General features: G+C 40.0%; 1 protein-coding gene across 1 annotated transcript in view; it reads left to right on the forward strand.

Moving 5' to 3' along the window:
- Positions 1–5: 5 nt before the first annotated feature.
- Positions 6–19,999, forward strand: part of LOC101576935 (desmoglein-3) — a gene marked incomplete at its 5' end in the record, with an annotated part of 23,583 nt that continues 3,589 nt past the window's right edge. The window contains 15 exons of the mRNA XM_023713379.1: positions 6–59; positions 312–347; positions 836–967; positions 1,940–2,095; positions 2,526–2,670; positions 3,383–3,549; positions 4,366–4,494; positions 5,864–6,049; positions 8,510–8,781; positions 9,659–9,798; positions 11,628–11,855; positions 13,380–13,631; positions 16,847–16,986; positions 17,278–17,341; positions 18,565–18,818. Of these exons, the coding sequence (XP_023569147.1) occupies positions 6–59; positions 312–347; positions 836–967; positions 1,940–2,095; positions 2,526–2,670; positions 3,383–3,549; positions 4,366–4,494; positions 5,864–6,049; positions 8,510–8,781; positions 9,659–9,798; positions 11,628–11,855; positions 13,380–13,631; positions 16,847–16,986; positions 17,278–17,341; positions 18,565–18,818 (2,355 nt within the window). The remainder of the gene's footprint in view (positions 60–311; positions 348–835; positions 968–1,939; positions 2,096–2,525; positions 2,671–3,382; positions 3,550–4,365; positions 4,495–5,863; positions 6,050–8,509; positions 8,782–9,658; positions 9,799–11,627; positions 11,856–13,379; positions 13,632–16,846; positions 16,987–17,277; positions 17,342–18,564; positions 18,819–19,999) is intronic.

The following is a 19,999-nucleotide window of genomic DNA, read 5'->3' on the forward strand; positions in this document are numbered from 1 at the left end:
CACATAAAAAAATATTTGGTTGCCATAACCGGCTGCTAGGTTCAGTTGTACAAAGTCCAGTAGGTCTTTCTTTATATCACTGAAATTCTATTGTCTGATTAAAAAACTGGAATAACTTGTTTATATTGAAAACAAATCCTCTTGCTGGTGGGTGTGTATTCTATGAATAAGGCTTCTCCAAACCAGGTTCTTCAGAAATCGAATCAAGCTATAATATCCACCATAGACGACAACAGTCAGGATTATTAACTTTATGTAATTATTTATTTGAAGAGCATACATGTAACTTGACTCTATTTAAATACCTACAGGTGTTCGTGTTGGTTCATGGAGAATTGCGGATAGAGGTAAAGTATGAGAACATTTTTGGTGATGAAAATAAAGGGGTTTTTTTAATTAAAATTGTATTTCAGGAAAATGTTAACATTTAAAATTACTTGATAATTATAAAATTTGTAAAGTGAAAATTCTAGCAACTAATGCATGCATGTTTAGAAAAATGTCTTGTGTACATGTTAGTAGCATGCTTTATCCCAAGCATTGTTTTTCTCCATTTAAGCAAATCAGCAGGTGACATCCTATATGTCTAGAACAATTAGATACTGTACAGCATATAAAATACATAAAATATGATTGATAACTAATAGTAGAAATTATGTAGCTTTGTAGAAGTCTTAAAGTTTCTTCCTTGATGAAGCATCAGAGTGAGGTAAACATCTAACGGTCTAAGAGATCTTGAAACTTAGGGAGTTGCTCAACCTTGGTGTCCATAAGTGACATTCAAAGCAAAAACTGCCACAGCATGCATAGTACAATGGAGTTCTTTTCATACCAGACAAAAGAGCCACATGGAAAGGAAGAGACAGCAGTTCAACAGGGCAAAAGGAGGTACAAACGTGAATGGGTGAAGTTTGCAACTCCCTGCAGAGAAAGAGAAGACAACTCCAAAAGAAACCCCATTGCCAAGGTAAGTCGCCTCAGCAGGGCCACTGTGGCTCTTTAGATGAAATATGTCATATGTAAATTAAAATAGTATGCTAACTTCAATTAGCAAAATGCATACAGGGAAGTTCATAGGATAGTAAAGTAGTATCACTAACAAAAAGTAAAACAATAATAAAAGTAAGGAAAAGAAGGTGGAAGTACTATATAATTCCTAGAGTCATAAAATTAAGAGTCACTGTTGACCTATTTTAATATATAAGCCTCCTTGGATCCATAGTCTAACAGACTATGATGAAAAAATAGAGCTAAAATAACCAGAGAGAGTTGGAGAAAAAATATTGAACTGACTGTGTATGAATAACGGTTGAAACTGGGAGATGTGTATCAGGGTTAGTGCACTCTTCTAATTTAGTGTATATATTTGAAATCACCCTAGTAAAAGGCTCAAAATCTTAATAATAAAAAGCAATACATCTTATTACATATTTTGACACCTACTATATAACTGTGTTCCCCTTTCCCCCTTGTGTCCTCTTCTTTAAACTTAAATAAGCATTATTCTGTTAATGTTGTCACATAGGGAGTGAGAACTCAGGAGTAGGAATCACAATAGTAAGGGTGCTTGACTTTCTCAACAATTTTTTGTGTGGTGCTTGGGATAGAATCCAAGGTTTGAGCATCAGAGACAAGCGCTGTGCCACTGAGCTACACTCAGTCCATCTCTCAGCATTTTAACATTGGTCACAATCTGAGCAAGTAAATATTACAAAGCCCAAGGAATTAACACATGCAGGTCAATACTTGTCAGCACAAGTCACACCTTGAGTTTATTTCATCTTCCTATCATCTAATAAAGCAAAAGGTAGAGTTTATAATGTGAGAAAGAGGGGATCAAATGAACGAAATGACTTTAGACTATGGAGATGGAAGAGAATGGAGAAAGAAGAGGCCTGGGATATTGACACCTTAACATTTTGGGTATTTGGGGTTGCAGATTACTTCAGATTTCCAAACAAACCAGAAAATTACCTATAGGATTTCTGGAGTGGGAATCGATCAGCCCCCTTTTGGAATCTTCATTGTTGACCCAAACACTGGTGAAATTAATATAACAGCAATCGTTGATCGAGAAGAAACCCCAAGCTTCCTGGTAAGTGTGTATACTCAACATCAGGTTTCCCTTCCCCTTATCTCATATTCTAAAGCTTTAGAAAGTGACTCTCTTACTAGCTAATGTAGAAAAGAGAGAAGTACATGAACCAGTCCACCAATAAATAGCAACATGGATCCTTCTACAAAGAACCTCCACTGGGGGTTTGATTACCTGCAGGGACGGTGATGGGTGAGGGCCAAAACCCAGCACCCCATTCACCAAGAGCCTCATCCTGAGCTGAGACACATCAGCTGGGAATAAGAGGCAAGAGTGGGTACCTTTCTCCATTATCTCCTTCCTTTCAAGAAAGGTTTTTCTTATTTACACCAAAGTTCCACACATGCCAACAGAGGCCTTGATTCTAGGAGTCTTAATAATATGCAGGCTGACTTGGTAGAGTAATAATTAACATTCCCTCTGTTCCCAGATCACATGTCGAGCTCTAAATGTCCTAGGACAAGACGTAGAGAAACCACTTTTATTAACGGTCAAAATTTTAGATGTCAACGATAATGCTCCAGTATTTTCCCAAAGAATATTCAAGGGTGAAATTGAAGAAAACAGTGCTTCAAGTAAGTCTCAGAGTACCTACCACTTGCAATTCACCTATTTTTCAATTATAAGAACCACTATGGTTTATCATTTTTACAAGCTAACTTTTTTTTTTTCCCGGAACCAGGGATTGAACTCAGGCCCTTGCGCTTGCCAGGAAAGCACTTATTCTACTGAACCATCTCCCCAGCCCTTTACAAGCTAACTTAACTCCATTAATTTCTTCATTGTATTGCAAAAACAAATTCATCAAAAACTAGTATAGTTCTTCTTGCTAAAGTTTGTGTTTGAGCTAATAAGCCACCACCATTGGATTTCTAGATGCCACTCTTATTATGAGGTTGATAGTATCTATTTCTATATCTACAAGCTCCATGAACAGCAGACAGTCACAAAGCTGAAGAGGCAGCCTTACCCTGGATGCAGAAGTTGGGGTATTTTAGGTTTAAGGGATAGAGACATACTTTACTTAGATCATTAGGAAAAGGGGAGAATCAGAAGGCCACACATCAAAGAAGTAATAAAGAGAACTGGAAGATTTTTGTGGAAGGTGGCACAGTTCTACTTAGCTAAGAGACCCAGAAACCGATACCACAAGTGCCATGTACATTTTTTGTGCATAGAGGTAGCTTTAAGATACAGAAAGTCAATGTGAGATTGCAGTAAATATTTACTGGAAGCACAATGTTGATCTTTATGCATTCCTCAGTGGATGTTTTCCTGTGTTCCTAGACTCCTTGGTGATGATATTAAACGCCACAGACGCAGATGAACCAAACCACCTGAACTCTAAAATTGCCTTCAAAATCATCTCCCAGGAGCCTGCAGGCACACCCATGTTCCTAATAAGCAGAAACACTGGAGAAGTCCGCACTTTGACCAACGCTCTTGATCGGGAGGTAAAGCAAGTCACTTAAAGACGTTCAAAAAGAAAGGGTTTGACTGTGAGAAACTGAAGACACACGTTCCTCTGGGAATTAAAGGAGAAAGAAAAGCGGCTGCTAGTATTCCCCTGGGTCACTCGAGACCCTTCTTCAGTGGGATTCTGTGGGTGGGTTGTGGACCTGGGACCTCCACACACAGCGTACGCAGTACATGCCAGTGGAAGTCAAGGTGTGACAGCAACAGAAGGCACTGGCCTCCTGGGCAAAGACTGCACTGTGACTAACTCCCAGAGTTAGAAGAAGGAAAAGAAAAATTGTAAGAGAGGGAAGAAATCCCTATCTGGAGTAAAAGCCTGCTTTGATGTCATACTTTGTACTTAGGCTTTTCCTTTGAATTTCATCCCTGCTTTCAGAACACCAGAAAAGCCTATTTCTCTTTTCTCCCCATTGCCTCACCACCACCCATCCCTGCCAAGGCTGTATCTTGTTGAACTCCACGTTGCCTTTGTACCAATGATGCTACCATCAGAGTAGCGGGTGGTCCACCAGCAAGCCCCCTTCAGACGATCACCCCACACCCTCATTGCCCACTTCTGCTCCAAGGGGAGAGCCTTCCTATGAGACACTTACAAAAGAGCAAAGTGTGGCAGGCCCTTCAAGATCTGCACCCCAGCATTTCAAGCCACACAGCCCTCTTCCCTCATGGGCAACTAAGGCTGCATAAACCCACGAGCCATGAACCTCAGTGTTTACACTGCATTACCCACAGAAAGTAAGGGCAGGCCATTTATTTCTTGAAAGATTAATAATGATTTTTCCCTCCAAATTTAGCAATTTAGCAGCTATCGTCTGGTTGTGAGTGGTGCAGACCAAGATGGAGTTGGACTGTCGACTCAATGTGAATGCGATGTTAAAGTGAAAGACGTCAACGACAACTTCCCAGTGCTTAAGTATTCCCAGGTACACCATTTGTCCTCTGAAATAGATAGATAGATGATAGATAGATAGATAGATAGATAGATGATAGATAGATAGATAGATAGATAGATAGATAGATAGATAGATATTCACTTACATTCAGTATTTTCCTTCTTTCTAGCTTACATGCTTTCTGGACTATTCTTTAAAAAAAAAAAAAAAGTGGGTTGGTGAGACAGCGCAGCGGTCTAAAGCACCTGCTTAGGCAGAGTGCAGGGACCGCTGTTCAATCCCTGGCATCACATGCTGCTATACCAGCCCCACCCCCATGGCTGGCTGAGCTGGCCACACACTAAATAAATAAATGAATAAATAATTTTTAAAGGCTTTTTAAAAATATAAGAATTCAGAGGCCAGGTATGTATAGTGGCACATACTTGTAGTTCCAGGACTCACTCAGGAGGCTAAGGCATGAGGACTGTGCGTTTGATGACAGCCTGGGCTACACAGTGAGCTTAAGACCAATCTGAGCATCTCAAAAGAAAAAAGTGTCTCACTGACAAAGGATCTACAAATTGTAGTACAGAGTTTCAGGATAAATCCTGAGGGTACTTGACTGACCTTATCAGATACAAAAGTTACATTATTATATAGGTCTTGCTTTATCTTGGTCTTAACCATCCAGCAGAAGAGTATAAAAACAAGATATAAAAAGTAAAGCCATATTAATATGAGCTGTAAAAGGCTCAAGCCAACAACTTCTGACATTGCCAGTCCTATAGATAACCCACTACTATTATGGACTACTAGACTATATTGGAATATTTTGCTGAATTCACACACCTACAATATTTAAATGACAATGGAATACCCTTCTCTGCCAAAACTAAACAAAAAAAGGGGATACAAATGAACGAATGTTTCGTATCTGTATATTCAAAATAGGATAGATAAATAGCTACTTTCTCTTAATTCAATGAATAGAAAGAATTGTTCTAATAGCGTTTGTGGACAGGATATCATGTCTGCATCTTTTACTCTGAATAACCACTAAGAAGACAACAATATGCAATGTATTAATTATTGAAACTGTTCTATTAATTGGTTTTGAAACAGTCTTATTGCTATTTGCTTCTCAATAAAATTATTTTTAAAAAAAGAAAAGAAAAAAGTATCTCAGAAGAAAGAGTGACAGTAAGAGTATGAGAGAGAGAGAAGCAGGGAGGGAGGAAGGGAGGAAGGGAGGGGAGGGGAGAGTAGAAGAGTAGAGAAGGGAAGGGAAGGAAGAAATTCAGAAACTCATAAGGAGACGATACTTAACTTGTGAAGTAATGATTCCATTTAAAACAAATGTAATCATTTTAGGTAAAATCCCGCACTGAGTCTTAAATTTGGCTTTTCTCTTCTTCAGTATTCGGCGCGTATTAAGGAAAATGCTCTCAGCTCTGATTTACTTCGATTTCAAGTGACAGACTGGGATGAGGAGTACACAGACAACTGGCGGGCCGTGTACTTCTTCACCTCTGGAAATGAAGGGAAATGGTTTGAAATAGAAACTGACCCAAGAAGCAATGAAGGCATCCTGAAGTTGGTTAAGGTAAGCCTTGGGTCTTCTTAAAAACAAACTCTAGGCTGGGGAGATAGCTCAGTGGTACAAGTGCCTGCCTGGCAAATGCAAGGTCCTGAGTTCAATCCCTCGTACAAAAAATTTTTTTAAATACACTAACCCAAACTATCATTTCTACAAATAAGCTTTATCAATAATAACAGAACTCCCTCATATAAAGATGCAAAAATACACACTATTTTAAAAATGAACCCCGTTACCTAAAGACTTCTCTTAACATGTTGGTTCATCCCTTTCCAAGCTAACATACTTCAGGTAGTCAGCATACATGCACTAACACACATGCTTATGGGTGTGCTTGCTTTCATCACAGGAAAGTACAACACATGTCCTGACCTAATCAAATTCACTGTCTGCATTTAGGTTGAAGCTAGGAAGAGAGGAGAGTGCATGGAATTACAGCTTGTGAAGCTGTCTGAAGTGAGTTAGCTATTGTCATCAGAGAAAAAACAAACAACTTCCTAGAAAATGGGCATGTACAAGCAAAACTTGCAAGGGTCCCCTTTCATGTGCTTCACTATGACAGAATCACTATGCAACATAATGCAAAGCTGTCTCTACCTGAATATGGCATAGACCAGAAGGAATAATGACTCTTTGTTGACATTCCTTGACGTAGGACTTTAGGACATACGGGAATTTCTTTCATCAGTTAAGTCCAGTGGGATGACAGACCCAAAATGTTTTCTTATCAAGGGAGCTTCTAGAAGCTGTACAAAAGGTTTCATTCTATTCAACTTTTTAGCGAGAACACTACCACTGTCCTCACTTGGAAGAAAGAGCTTTGTTCTAAACTCCCAGCGATGCTTGGAAATGAGATAGTTTCCATCCATGCATTGGAGTCATTCAGTGTTGCAATGTCCTGGATGTCATCTTACAGTCATGACATCCCCTCACAACACACAGCCAGCCACCACCAAGCTCTGCCTAGAAGCTCCCCCTGCTGCATCACCGCCTCCACCTTCTAGCCACCTATCCTAAAGGCCAGCCTTGCTTCAGCTGTCTAGACAGCTGCAGTGCCTCTGAATGGATGTCCCTACTTCCACCCTGCTTGACTGCATTCTTTACACTACCACCAGCGCACCACATTCTTCTTAAGAAACAATTTGTACCACTTGGTCTTCTCTTTCGAAACTTCTCTGGCTGTAACATACTCCCTCAGCCTTATTGAGGCCAACTTTTCCTACACAGTAAGAATGTAGGAAGGAGTAGTTCAGTAGGACTATGGGTAACTCCCTACCCAGGCAGTGACTTCAGTCCCCTTCAGTGACTCTAACCAGTACCCAACTGCTGCCCTTCAAGATGAAGGGCACAGCTGTATACGATGCCTTTCCCCGTCTGCATGCCCAGCTGCAGCTAGCTTATTTCCCCTCACCTTCTGCAAGGCTGGACATTGCGAGGGCTTCCACGTATGCCTAGTTGATGTCTCAGTCTCCTGAAACACACTGCTCAGGCCTAAACTTCCCAGAACCCTTTTGAACTCTCCCAAGTAGGAGTAATCCCTTACCTTCACACAGGTTCCCTAAAGCCATCCTCTCTTACCTGCTGTATTACAATATGCAGCTTACACATCATCCTCATCCCCAAGGAGATACTGAACACGCAAAGCCAGCCACTGCAAATGTAAAACTCTAATTGAAGCCTCTTGCCACAATTTTATTTTTAGTCACAAGAAAATGTAACTAAAATTAGCATTTCCTTATTATCCTCAGGAAAAAAAAAAAAAGCTACTGAAAAAAAAAAGATTATCCTAGGCTTTTTTAGACCCCATTTTGGGTCGTTTTACTAAGAGGGTTAAACACATTTATAATACAAGGCCATCTGAAAACAGTGTGTGAAGAGTTGGTGGGACACACGCTCACTGCTCCACAGAGGCCTCAGTGACAACCCAGCTGTTTAGACAGTTTCCTTCACATCTAGGAACTGTAAGTCAGGAAAGCCATCATGGTACCCGAACCCCATGAGGATTCCGTGACTGACCACAGCTGCCGTCTCCAGGAATGTTTGGTGGGCCCTAACGTATTCTGTCCCCACAGCAACCTGATGAGGCAAGGATTAGTTTTAGAAACAAAAAACTCAGAACCAGAGAAATTGAACATCGTGCTCTAAGTCACTAATTTCTTTAAAAGTAGCAGAAATAAGATGTAAATCTCATCATTATCACAAAGTCACGATTTTTTCCTACTGCTAAAGAGATTGCTGATGTTTTGTTAGTCTCAAAGCAGGCATCCTGCTTTATAAGCATCAGATACAAGATGACGCCCAGAAGTTAAGAAGCCTCCCCCTTTATCTCCACATCACAGTGATTTCTGAAAGTGTTTCATTATATGGAACTAAGTGGACCCAACCACTGCACCTTGGTTGACCTTTCTACTAGTATAACCGGGTTGTGTTTGTGTGACACTTCCTTTCTTTTCATTTTTCCTCTAGCCCCTAGATTATGAACAAATGCAAAGCATGCGATTTAGTATTGCTGTCAAAAATAAAGCTGCATTTCACCAGTCAATAGTCTCTCAATACCGAGTCCAGTCAACTCCGGTCACAATTGAGATAATCGATGTACGAGAAGGAATTTCATTCCGTCCTGCTTCCAAGACATTTACTGTGCAAAAAGGTATAAGTAGTAGCAAATTGATTAATTATGTCCTGGGAACATATGAAGCCATCGATGAAGACACAGGCAGGGCTGCCACGTCTGTCAGGTATGACTATTTTTATGACATCTCATTGTTCCTCGGCTTAGTTTTCATCTATAATTTATTACAACCCAATGCAAAGACAAATATATGCCAGCCATACAAAACTGAAGGTGACAAAGATAAGGAGCTCAGTAATTCAGAAAGAGACGTGGAGATAAATCATTAGAATACATCATACTTTGAGGAAAGTTAGCATAAGTTAAAGTGAAAGCTAAAACAATGCCTTAGGTTGTCAAGCACAATCAGGACACATTTTTCATAAGCCTCCAGCTGAATCTTACAAAAATTAGAAGTTTATCAGAAGACCATGTTTCTATCAGATAAAATATTGTTACACATGAGTCCAAGGATCATCGAAAGATGACAGATAGATGATAAACACACATATAGATACATAGATACATAGAAAGATAGACACACAGTACATATACATACATAGATGCATGGAAAGATACATAGATGATAGACACATACATACATAGATACATGCATACATATATAGATACCTAAAATATAAAAGCACCATGCAAGTTAGTAACTATATTATAAAGAGCAAGGACATAAGCATTTTACTTAATAGAGAGGAAAATCAAATAACTAGAATAATGTATAACGATAATGAAATGACTCACTCACTTCATGGTAATTTTCTGACATCTTTTATAAGCTCTTATTTTAAAGTATTTTAAATATATATATTTTTAGCGGGGGAGGAACTGGGGATTGAAGGCCCTTGCGCTTGCCAGGGAAGTGCTTATTCTACTGAGCTATCTCCCCGGCCCTTAAGTATAAATATATTAAAGATTAAATCACTTATTTTCATTAAGTACACAACATTCTATATTGAAAGAAAATTATTTCTTTTTCTGTTATAAAACAGATATATCATGGGTCGTAATGATGGTGGTTTACTAATAATTGATCCAAAAACTGCTCAAATCAAATTTGTCAAAAACATCGCCCGGGATTCCACTTTCATAGTTAACAAGACAATCACAGCTGAGGTTCTGGCCATAGATGGTAAGAAAACTACTTTGATGGCTTCTTCTAAAGAATTAGCACTGCTTCATAAGTAGAGGATTAGGATTATTGCGCCTATTTTCTTTGTCTCTAAAGCTCATTATTTTAGGGGATTGGAACCTACGAGAAGCTAACTTCTCAGTGAAGTCCATATTGCGAGTGAATTCTCTTTGGTCCCTATTGTTTATTGTGACTGAAGGAAGATTTTTTGATCCTCAGACATTTCTGGATTTGAGAGGATCGACGTAGATTCCTACATAAATCTATGCAGTGGCATATACTTTGAATTCCAGCACTGTGGAGGGCTGAGGCAGAAAGATAGCAAGTTAAGTCCCATCTTGACAACTTAGCAAGATCTTGTCTCAAAATAAAAAGAAATAAGAGGATCTGGAGATATAGCTCTGTACCAGAGAAAGTCTATCAGGGAAGTTCAATTTAAATGTAAACTGCTTCATGAACTACCTAGAGAAAACTTCTATAGTTATATCTTGAACAAAATTTCCTTATCTAGAATGTTTTAAAGTACAGTTTATTGAGTATGCATGATTCCTGAAGTATAATATTAATTTTTGATCAATGCAATAAATAAACACCAAAAAAGAATCAAATCTATAAACTAAAAATATTTCCATTTGGGAAAAACTACAAAAAGCCCTAACAATAACAAAGAAATGACTCATAATATTACCAACAAGAGATTTTTATTTTATTGTTTTTGATTGTCCACATTTTAAATTTTTCCCATGTTGAAATTTATCTGTTAGGTCATAAAATAAATTTATAAATTGTTTATTCCCCATACTCTGACTCATTCTTTAGAAAGAAAAGTTTTTTACATACTAATTACAAATGAAATTATTACTGTTTAAAAAGTCATTATGAATTTGTGTTCATTCCATTTGTAAACACTGAATTTATCACCTTACAAGTCTTGATTTCAAGACTTGATTTCAGATCGATGATGTAGAGTGTGCCTAAGGAGAGTCACATGGAGAGAAAACATTCTCTCAGGCTTTCACAGAGAGCCCATTGGCCAAGCAATGGCCATGACTCATCCACATGGCTGACACTGTCAAAGGTTCTATAATCTGAGGTACAGGATCTCAGGATAAATCCTGAGGGGATTTCACTGACCTTATCAGACCCAAAAGCTACAACTCTTGTTGCATAGGTCCTGCTTTACCTTGGTCTTAACCATCCAGCAGAAAAGTATAAAAATGAAGTATAAGAAGTAAAGTCATGGTGTTATGTTAAGCTGTAGGGGACTCAGGTCAACAATTTCTGACATTGCCGGTGAAGCAGAAGACCCAGTACTATTATGGACTACTGGACTCTTTTAGAATATTTTTCTGAGTTTACACATCTATAATATTTAAATGATGGAACTTAACAAAAAAAGGGTATACAGATGAATGTCCATTTTGTATCTGTGTATTCAAAGTGGTTAGGATAGATATGTAGTTACATTCTCTTAATGAATAGAGTGATTTGTTCTAATAGTGTTTGTAAATAGGATATCCAGTCTGCATCTTCTACAGCAATTAACCACTAGGAAGAATGTATGCAATGTGTTAATTATTGAAACTGTCCTACCAATCTGGTTTGAAACTATCTCATTGCTATTTGTTTCTCAATAAAATTATGGGAAAAAAAGACTTGATTTCAAATCTTGATATTAAATTAGGAGGTAATGTTTATAATAAAAAGTATCTGTTGAAAAGACACACTACCTTGGCTTAAGGAAATTTAAGATTCTTTTCGTTGTTGTTGTTGTTGTTCTTACAATTTTACTCCATACACTTGTTCAACTCTAAATGTTATACTTATAGAAAACACAGGTAAAACTTCCACTGGCACAGTCCATGTTGAAGTTCCTGAGTTTAAAGAAAGCTGCCCACCAGTTGTGCTGGAAAAAGAAGAAATCTGTAGCTCATCACCTTCCGTGGTTGTCTCAGCTAGAACGTTGGACAGGGACAGGTATGCCGGTCCCTACACATTCTCAGTGGAGGAGCAGCCTCTAAAGTTGCCAGTCATATGGAGAATCACAGGCCTCAACGGTGAGTGGGAGAGAAATCGCTTCCATATGTGAAAGTTGCCGCTTCTTTATATTTCTAGAAGAATAAGAACTCACTCGAGAGTGGGTCCTTTCCAAGAATGATTGAAAAAATGCTTTGGAATAAAAATGCAATCCTAGCATTGTGAAGTCCCCTTCTCTTCAAAAAGGGGATGGCAAGACATGATGTCAGTACCATTTAAATATGTTCTGGATTTCAGACAATAATGTTTGTATTGTTTTAGCATATTTATTTCTACCTTCACAGCAGAATAAAGATTAGAGTGAGGCATCTGTTGTATCAGAAAGCTGACTAGATTTCTAGGTGCATAAGGTTTCCCTCACAAAGCAAGGTGCAGGCAGCACTTAGCCCTGGAGAAGCAGGGCTGCTCAGGGAGCATAGCAGGGACACCTGTATGCCACAAGTTGAGAATCTTTCTGGCAGGGTAGACCACAGTTTCTAAGCCCATTAGTCAGTGGGAGAAACCTAATCATTTTCCCCTCACCTTTATCGTGTTCATTTTACATCTATAGTTTCTAGAAGCCTCATAGAAATTGAAATTAGACTTAGTCTCTCCCTTCCTGGGGTTTATAGTGACCACCAGAATCCTTCCAATCCTTTCCACACCCATTCATTTCTCCTAGCTCTTCCTGTACCCGTCTTGCTTCCTCTCATGAATATTCCCCTGAAGCCTTCCAGTCACAGGTATTGGCCGTTGTCAGAGTCCCCAGAGATTTTGTCCCCTTGGGCCTCCTGACCTTGGTCCCTTCTGATCTGAGATAAGTATCTAGCTCCATACTATACATGCCATGTGTGGCCCCAAAGTAATTTACCAGATGCACAGCCAATGAGGGGGCTGCTAAACAAAGACCAGAGAGAGCCAACACCTGTTGGATGGGAAGGACAACACAATGCAGTGTCAAAGAGTATGATGGGGTCATGAATGAGTTAAACAACACAGCCTGCTGCCCTGAATCCAAAGCAGAAAGGGGCCACAGAGCAATAAAGAAGAAGGAACCCTCAGTGCCAAGTCAGAAAGGCAACAGACCACACCCCCAGGAGCCTCACCCGACATCCCTCAGCTCATGGAGGAGAACCTAGAGGAGCTGCTGAGGTAGCAGCAGCCACAGCTGAAACTCAATCTCATTAAGTCAGACCCAAGAAAAGGGAAGTGACCCTCAGAGGGACACATGCACCTCAGCGTTAACTCAGACCCCCAGGAGAGGGAGAAAGCCCAGGCCAAGGGGTCCTGGTATCTCCATGATATCTACCAGCCGACCTCTTTGATAGGACTTCAGTCTTCTAGATGTTAAGTGCTGGGCTTATCTGTGTCGTGGAAGGCAAGGAGGGTGTAGACAGCTTGACCCAAGTGAGCCTCTATAGCCCTCATCACTGCTCGGGCCATGGCAGCCCCACTGGTGTGGACTGTGATCTCTAAGAACATTCTAGCTTTTTTATAAAAAATAATTAGTTTTAGAGCAGAAGCCTCATGGTCCTTGTGTTGATTCATATGACTTTTCTCTACAGCCACCTCTGCACTGTTAGAAGCTCAGCCGCAGATATCACCTGGAGTCTACAGAGTCCCCCTTGTAGTTACGGGCACCCAGGACAGGCAGTGCGAGTCATCTGAGATGTTGACACTGACAGTCTGCCAGTGTGACGCCCGGGGCTCCTGCAGAGCTTCGGGGACTGATCCCCATATCGAGCTCCGGAAGCAGCAGTCAAGGATGGGCCCCAATGCCATCGGCCTGCTCCTCCTCGGGCTCCTGCTGCTGCTGTGTGAGTGTGCTGCGCGTCACCCCATGTCCTCCATGTGGCACCAGCCACAGTGGCCTTTTCCACTGCCTGTGCTCATCTGTGCAGTGTGGGAGGAGCCACTGTGATCGTTCTGCAGGCAAAGCTGGGGGGAAATGGCATTTCTGGGGACGACTCTGAAATGCTGAACTTATTTGTCACGTGCTACAAATCTATATGAATATAGCAACACCAGTCCTCTAAGCAGATATTAGAACAGTGCAAGTGGATCAAGAAGAAGCAAAAGAAATTGTGAAGGCTCTTTGCACACGACCAGTGTGTTCGTGCTCAAAACAATGGCTTTATCCATGAGTGTGACACTCATGGTATTTTAATTTTTTCCGTGCTAGGGTTGTATGTGCTATGCAAATGTTCTTCCGCTGAGCCGCATGCTTGGTCCATGGCGCTGTCCAGGACGCCTTCCCCATGTTCCAATCTCATGCACTTGCTTTGGCAGCACAGAAATATATTCCAGTCTCATGAGGTTCTAAATTAAAAGAGAGCCGCAGTCAAATAACCTCAGAGGAGATGATGCAGGACACCACAGCGTTCAGCTTTCTGTGAGCACTGCTAGGACACAGGCTGCTAGAAGCTATCCCGTACTCTAGCATTTCCTCAGAAAAGAGCCAGCCACCTGCACACACGTTCCTGTTAGGTCTTTCACACTTAATACAGTTTCTTACTGAACACACTTAGGAAAACTATACAAATGTATCCTTTTTCAATAAATTTTACTTTATTCTGAAAAATTACATTTAAATCAAATCCTATTAATCCCCGACTTAAAAAAACTTAGGGACAAATTCTTGTATAAACACAAATCCTTGACACGTTCACAATTATTTCCCATATTATGCAAATAGACATTTAAGATTAAAACAAATTTTTAAAATGATCCATTCTATTACAAGTCCTTTAAATTTCTTTTAAATTTATAAAATATATTAAAAGCATCAAAAAGTACAGAAAATTCTATTACAAGCATATGCTTAACCATCACTTAGACTTAACAAATTCTTGTATAAACACAAATCCTTGACACGTTCACAATTATTTCCCATATTATGCAAATAGACATTTAAGGTTAAAACAAATTTTTAAAATGATCCATTCTATTACAAGTCCTTTAAATTTCTTTTAAATTTATAAAATATATTAAAAGCATCAAAAAGTACAGAAAATTCTATTACAAGCATATGCTTAACCATCACTTAGACTTAACAAATATTATTGCTTTCCTATATTTTCTCAGCTTGCTTTTTTTAAAATAAAAAAGCGAAATAAGTTATCATAGCTATAGTTAGTGGCTTCCCACACATGTGCCATACATATCTCTCTCTTTGGAACTAATTCAAGGGGGCTTACACACATGCCGTAGTGTCTGCACTCTAAGCTGTGGAGACAGAGCATTGTTAAAGGTACACAAATAAACGCTCTATCATGATCTATGAATATAAATTTTTTTATATTTTAGAGTGATAACCCTGAGCAGCATGGGCTGAACGTAACAGAGGAAGAGCACATGAGAGGTTATTGTAATAGCTGAGGAGAGGTGGTCAACAGCCTCTTTAGAGCTATCCTACGAGCCTAGAAAGAATAGGTGTGCGGAACATTACCATAGAACTTCAACAAGATTGGGGGGCAAGTGCCAGGGTCTGAACGTGCTCCCCCAAGCCAAGTGATGAGACCTAGCTGCTACGCAACGCTACCAAACAGAGGTGCTCTTGGGGGTAACTCAGTCCTGAGGTACACATATGAGTGGGCCAATGGCCTTGTAGAGATGCTGGAGGGAGACTCGGGCCCCCTTTGTCCAAGGCAAGGGCACAGAAAAGGGGCCATGTCTGAGGAATGGCCCCTGCAGGAGCAGATAGCAAATATCATGGCATTTTGATTTAAAGAGCTGTTTGCAATGAATTGCTGTTATGTGTAAATTATCCATATTAAGGTAGTCTCGTTTTAAGGGCTTGAATAGACTAAGATAGTCATGAGTAGGAAGATTGGGTAACAAGCCCAGACTACACCCAGGAGTCAGGTTTTAGAGCCAGTGGTTGCTGAAGCTTTGAAATGAAACTGAAAATAGATCAAACACAGGTGTTCAAAGTTGCAGTAATGAGTTTGACTTTGAAATGTTTAATTGTGGTGTGTATGGCATGTCCTATAGGCCACTGCATTTATGGGAACGTGACGCTGAACAGCAGCTAAAGGAAATATATTGAGTGATTCCACAGTAACAGCTTTCTTTGTGTGATCCTACCATTGGCAGAATGCCATGTTTGAATTTTGTGACATATACAAAATGTAGTTTTATATTATTTATTTATTTATTTATTTTGTATTTTAGGAAAGGGTCTACAGGGTATTCAGGGGAAAATGTAGTTTTAAACTAAATATACACTCAGCACTTTGAAAAAGTTGTGTGTGTGTGTGTGTGTGTGTGTGATTTGCACATATAATTGATAAGATTTCTGAAAATTATGCCTAAGAATACTGACCAGGGCTGGGCAGATACCCCATTGGATTAAAGCACCTGCTTAGGCAGATGCTGGCCCTGCCCCAGAGCATACTGAGACTGGGCATGGTGGCATGCACCTGTAATCCCAGAACTTGGGAGGCAGAAAACAGGAAGGTCATTACCAGTCCAATCCATGCAGTGAGACCCTGTAAATTCATTTTTTAAAAAAATTGACCACCCAAGTTTTCATTAATCACCTTTTCAAATGATTTTTCCCCTTCATGTAATAAAACCACGGAATTGAACACAGCAATAAAGTATCATTTATATGAGTATTGTATTAAATTTTGAGATTCTGCGTTCATTATGTCAAATCTTTTTTGTGCACTTGGTCTAATATTTTGTATATCACATGCAGTACTGACCTGGCTTCCATAACAAATGTTGCTCATCCTAACAATACTAGCGAATCTTCATAGTTTGCTACTGCACTTTTCCTAAATTAGCTCATTTACTGGTACTATGGCAGTCTATGAAAACAATGATTTATTCTCCCAATCAATGGGTGAGTTCACTGAACAAAGAAAGATTATATAACATGTCCAATGTTGTATGTAAAAATTAATTTTGCTTCACATTAGGAATCTTAAGTTTTTTAATGTTCTTTGTAATGTCTCTGATCTTTGTTGTTTTGAATAATTTTTAGCTGATAAAAATGTTCTGATATTTTGCCTTGATTTTCTGCTAGTGGTCCCTCTCCTGCTGCTCACTTGTGACTGCCAAAGGGGTCCCGCTGGGGGAGTGGCAGGTGGCTTTATCCCAGTTCCTGATGGTTCGGAAGGAACAATTCACCAGTGGGGGATTGAAGGAGCCCAACCTGAGGATAAGGTGAGGATCCTGTTTGTGGAATATCATTGCAGCCAAGTACAGAAAAATATTTGTATGTTTGAGACAGGAAAAAGGGAGAAAGGATACCAAAAAGCAGTCAGGGCTGTAATGCAGAGTGGGTGTGGCCTTTAAGCCTCTGAATCTTCAAATACCAAATCCTAGGAAGAGTGACTCTTACAAGAATTTGGGCTTATTGTAATGCCACCATTTGCAAGTGGCCACACTTCATCCGGATTGCTCGGAAAACTGGTTCCACTTTTAAGTGTTCTAATTTTTGACTATGATTTGCAGGAAATCACAAATATTTGTGTGCCACCTATTGCCACTAATGGAGTAGATATCGTGGAGAGTTCTGGTGAGTAGACATTACATTTATTTTTGAAAACAATGGTGAATTAAAGGAGAAATATGCTTTAAAAGACTTTAAAATTATTTTTGTAATGTCCATATGTATGTATCTGCTCGGAGCTATTGATACTGAAAGATGAAGAAAGCTATTTAATATTTGCATACTAGTCTTTTCTGTGACATAATTTCGGCCTCAAAAAGTGAATTTATTCACTGATGCCATCGTTTCAAAGTTTTGTTATACTTTTTCTAAACTTTAACAAACTGAAATATAGCTTTCAAGCACTGAAATACTAGTTTTTAAATCAAAAAATATTTCACATGCATAAAAAGTAAAAGGAAAATGTAACAAACATCCCTGTGTATACCATCCAAATCTGTCTATTAGTAGGGTTTCCACTTGCACTTAAAGTCTCATGCTTGCTTATCCCTGGTTCGGTTCTACTTTCTCCACCCCAGATTAAGAGTATCTTAATTTGAGTTCAATTACTAATTTTTCATATTTAATCATAATAGGACGTGATCACTAATGTTGTCATAAGTGAATTCATTTATTTCTTTGGTATTCAAATTATCCCAGTGCCACAGCTACTGTATAAAATAGATGAACAACAAATTAATGAATTGTGACTATTCTACCACCTAATTTTCTTTATGCATCAAGACATCAAATTAGCATCTACTAATTTGCATGCTTGTATTATGTAGATTTTCTCTGGCTTTTTTTATTTGTTTGGAGTTTTTTTGTTTTTTTCTTTTGAGACAAAACCTGACTGTATTCCAGGCTGACATTAAACTCCCAGCAGTCCTCCTGCACCAGCCTTCCTAGCCCTGGGATTGCAGGCAGGCTCCACCACTTCTGCCTTCTCTACTGAAACCAAGATGTTTCATTGCAGTTTCTTTTCTCACGAGAACAAACAAGCCCTGCCTTAGAAGCTTTCCACGGATCGGTACTGAATACCCTGTTTTCATTCTTCTATTTCTGGCTCCTGTCACTGAAAGTTAATTTCCACTATACACTTTTTTAATTAGTAATGTTTCCGAGCTTTGGTCACGAGCTAATAGCCTCTGTTCCTGCGCGGTAACACACCTCACTTCTAGTCACATACTTACATTTTCTCCCACATGCTTGTTTTACATGGCAGCTACTTATAGACATCAAAGATTCAGGGGGAGAAACACAATAAAGCACAGCACGAGATGTTAGAGAATTTTCTCCCCTATTTTCAGAAGTTTGCACAAATACCTACACCGGAGGGACGGTGGTGGAAGGGGCTTCTGGAATGGAACTGGCCACCAAAGTGAGAGCAACTACAGAATCCGGAGCCGTGACAGGGTTCGGAGCAGCGACTGGACTCGGGCCCTGTCCCCCAGGGCACCTGGGGCTGGGAACACTGAGATCCAGGCACTCCACAGGGGGAACCCTTAAGGACTATGCCGAAGGGGCCATAAACATGAATTTCCTAGATTCCTACTTCTCCCAGGTGAGTGAGTGGCAAACATCGTGGGTGTGTTCTCTTATGTACATTAGAGATCTTTTTTATTTCATTACATACTTCAGTTTTGTGGTTCATTTTGTGCCTTTTTAAAACATTTTTAAAAATAGGTTTCCTTTTGCCAAAAAAATAGATAACTTCAAGGGTCTGTCAAATTTGGGTCACTATTCAAATAGAACGAGGAATTAGCCCCAAAGCAAGAATATGTAACAGGTCACTCATTCTTCTCCCCCTCAACTAGGAAATACAACGCGCTGGGGGCTACCGCTGAGACCACCAGGCTTGTGTAAAGGCAATGTGCTGTGGGCTCAGGCAGGCAGAGTGATGAGGTGTGTGCCATGACCAAAGAGAAGCGTGTCCCTCCTACAGGGATGGAAAGAAGGTGGGGGAGGAGACAGCAAATGGGAAGATTTTAATAAACATCTGTGGTCCCAGTTCTCTGGCGGTCTTGCACCTTGGTGCGCAGAGTCCACGATGGCTTGTTGTAAATTTCTGGGTGTCTTCAAATGTCTCCAGGTATTCCAGGACCTGCAAAATCCCTGTGCTATCTTATCTCCTTCACAACATCCTGCCTGGCTGATGAGATCCTTGCAGCGCTTCTGGCTTCTGCTGGCAGGCAGACTGGGGCTGGACTGTCAGGTCCCATTCAGAGCTTACAGGGAAACAGCTGAGGGCAAAGTCTTTTGTATTTTTGAAATCCACAGCAGCCTCTTTAATAATACAAAGCCATCATTCTGCATTTGCTGCACCACAAAGCATGTCCAAACCCACATGCATGTATTTTCCTAAGAGATACTCTTTGCATTTTCAAAGGAATCCATGACCAAAGACAATTCAACAACCACTGAATTAGTGACCTAAAAATAAAGGGAAAAAGAGAAAGGGGTGAATCAGTGATGAGTGGAATGAAATGTCAAGCAATGAAAAGAGAGGGCCAGCCAGATAGCTCAGTGGATTAAAGGGCCTGCTTAGGCAGACGCAGGGACTAGGATTCAATCCCCAGGCGTGCTGTGCCAGCCCCACTCCCAAGGGCACGCTAAAACAGCTACTGAGACTGGGCGTTGTTGTGGTGTGCGCCTGTAATCTCAGCACTTGTGAAGCTGAAAACAGGATCACAACAAGTCCAACCTGTGTAGTGAGACCCTGTAGACCCTGTACTAAATATCAGG

The sequence above is a fragment of the Octodon degus genome, unplaced genomic scaffold, assembly GCF_000260255.1.
Source record: "Octodon degus isolate 3935 unplaced genomic scaffold, OctDeg1.0 scaffold00003, whole genome shotgun sequence".
In the NCBI taxonomy this organism is placed as follows: Eukaryota; Metazoa; Chordata; class Mammalia; order Rodentia; family Octodontidae; genus Octodon; species Octodon degus.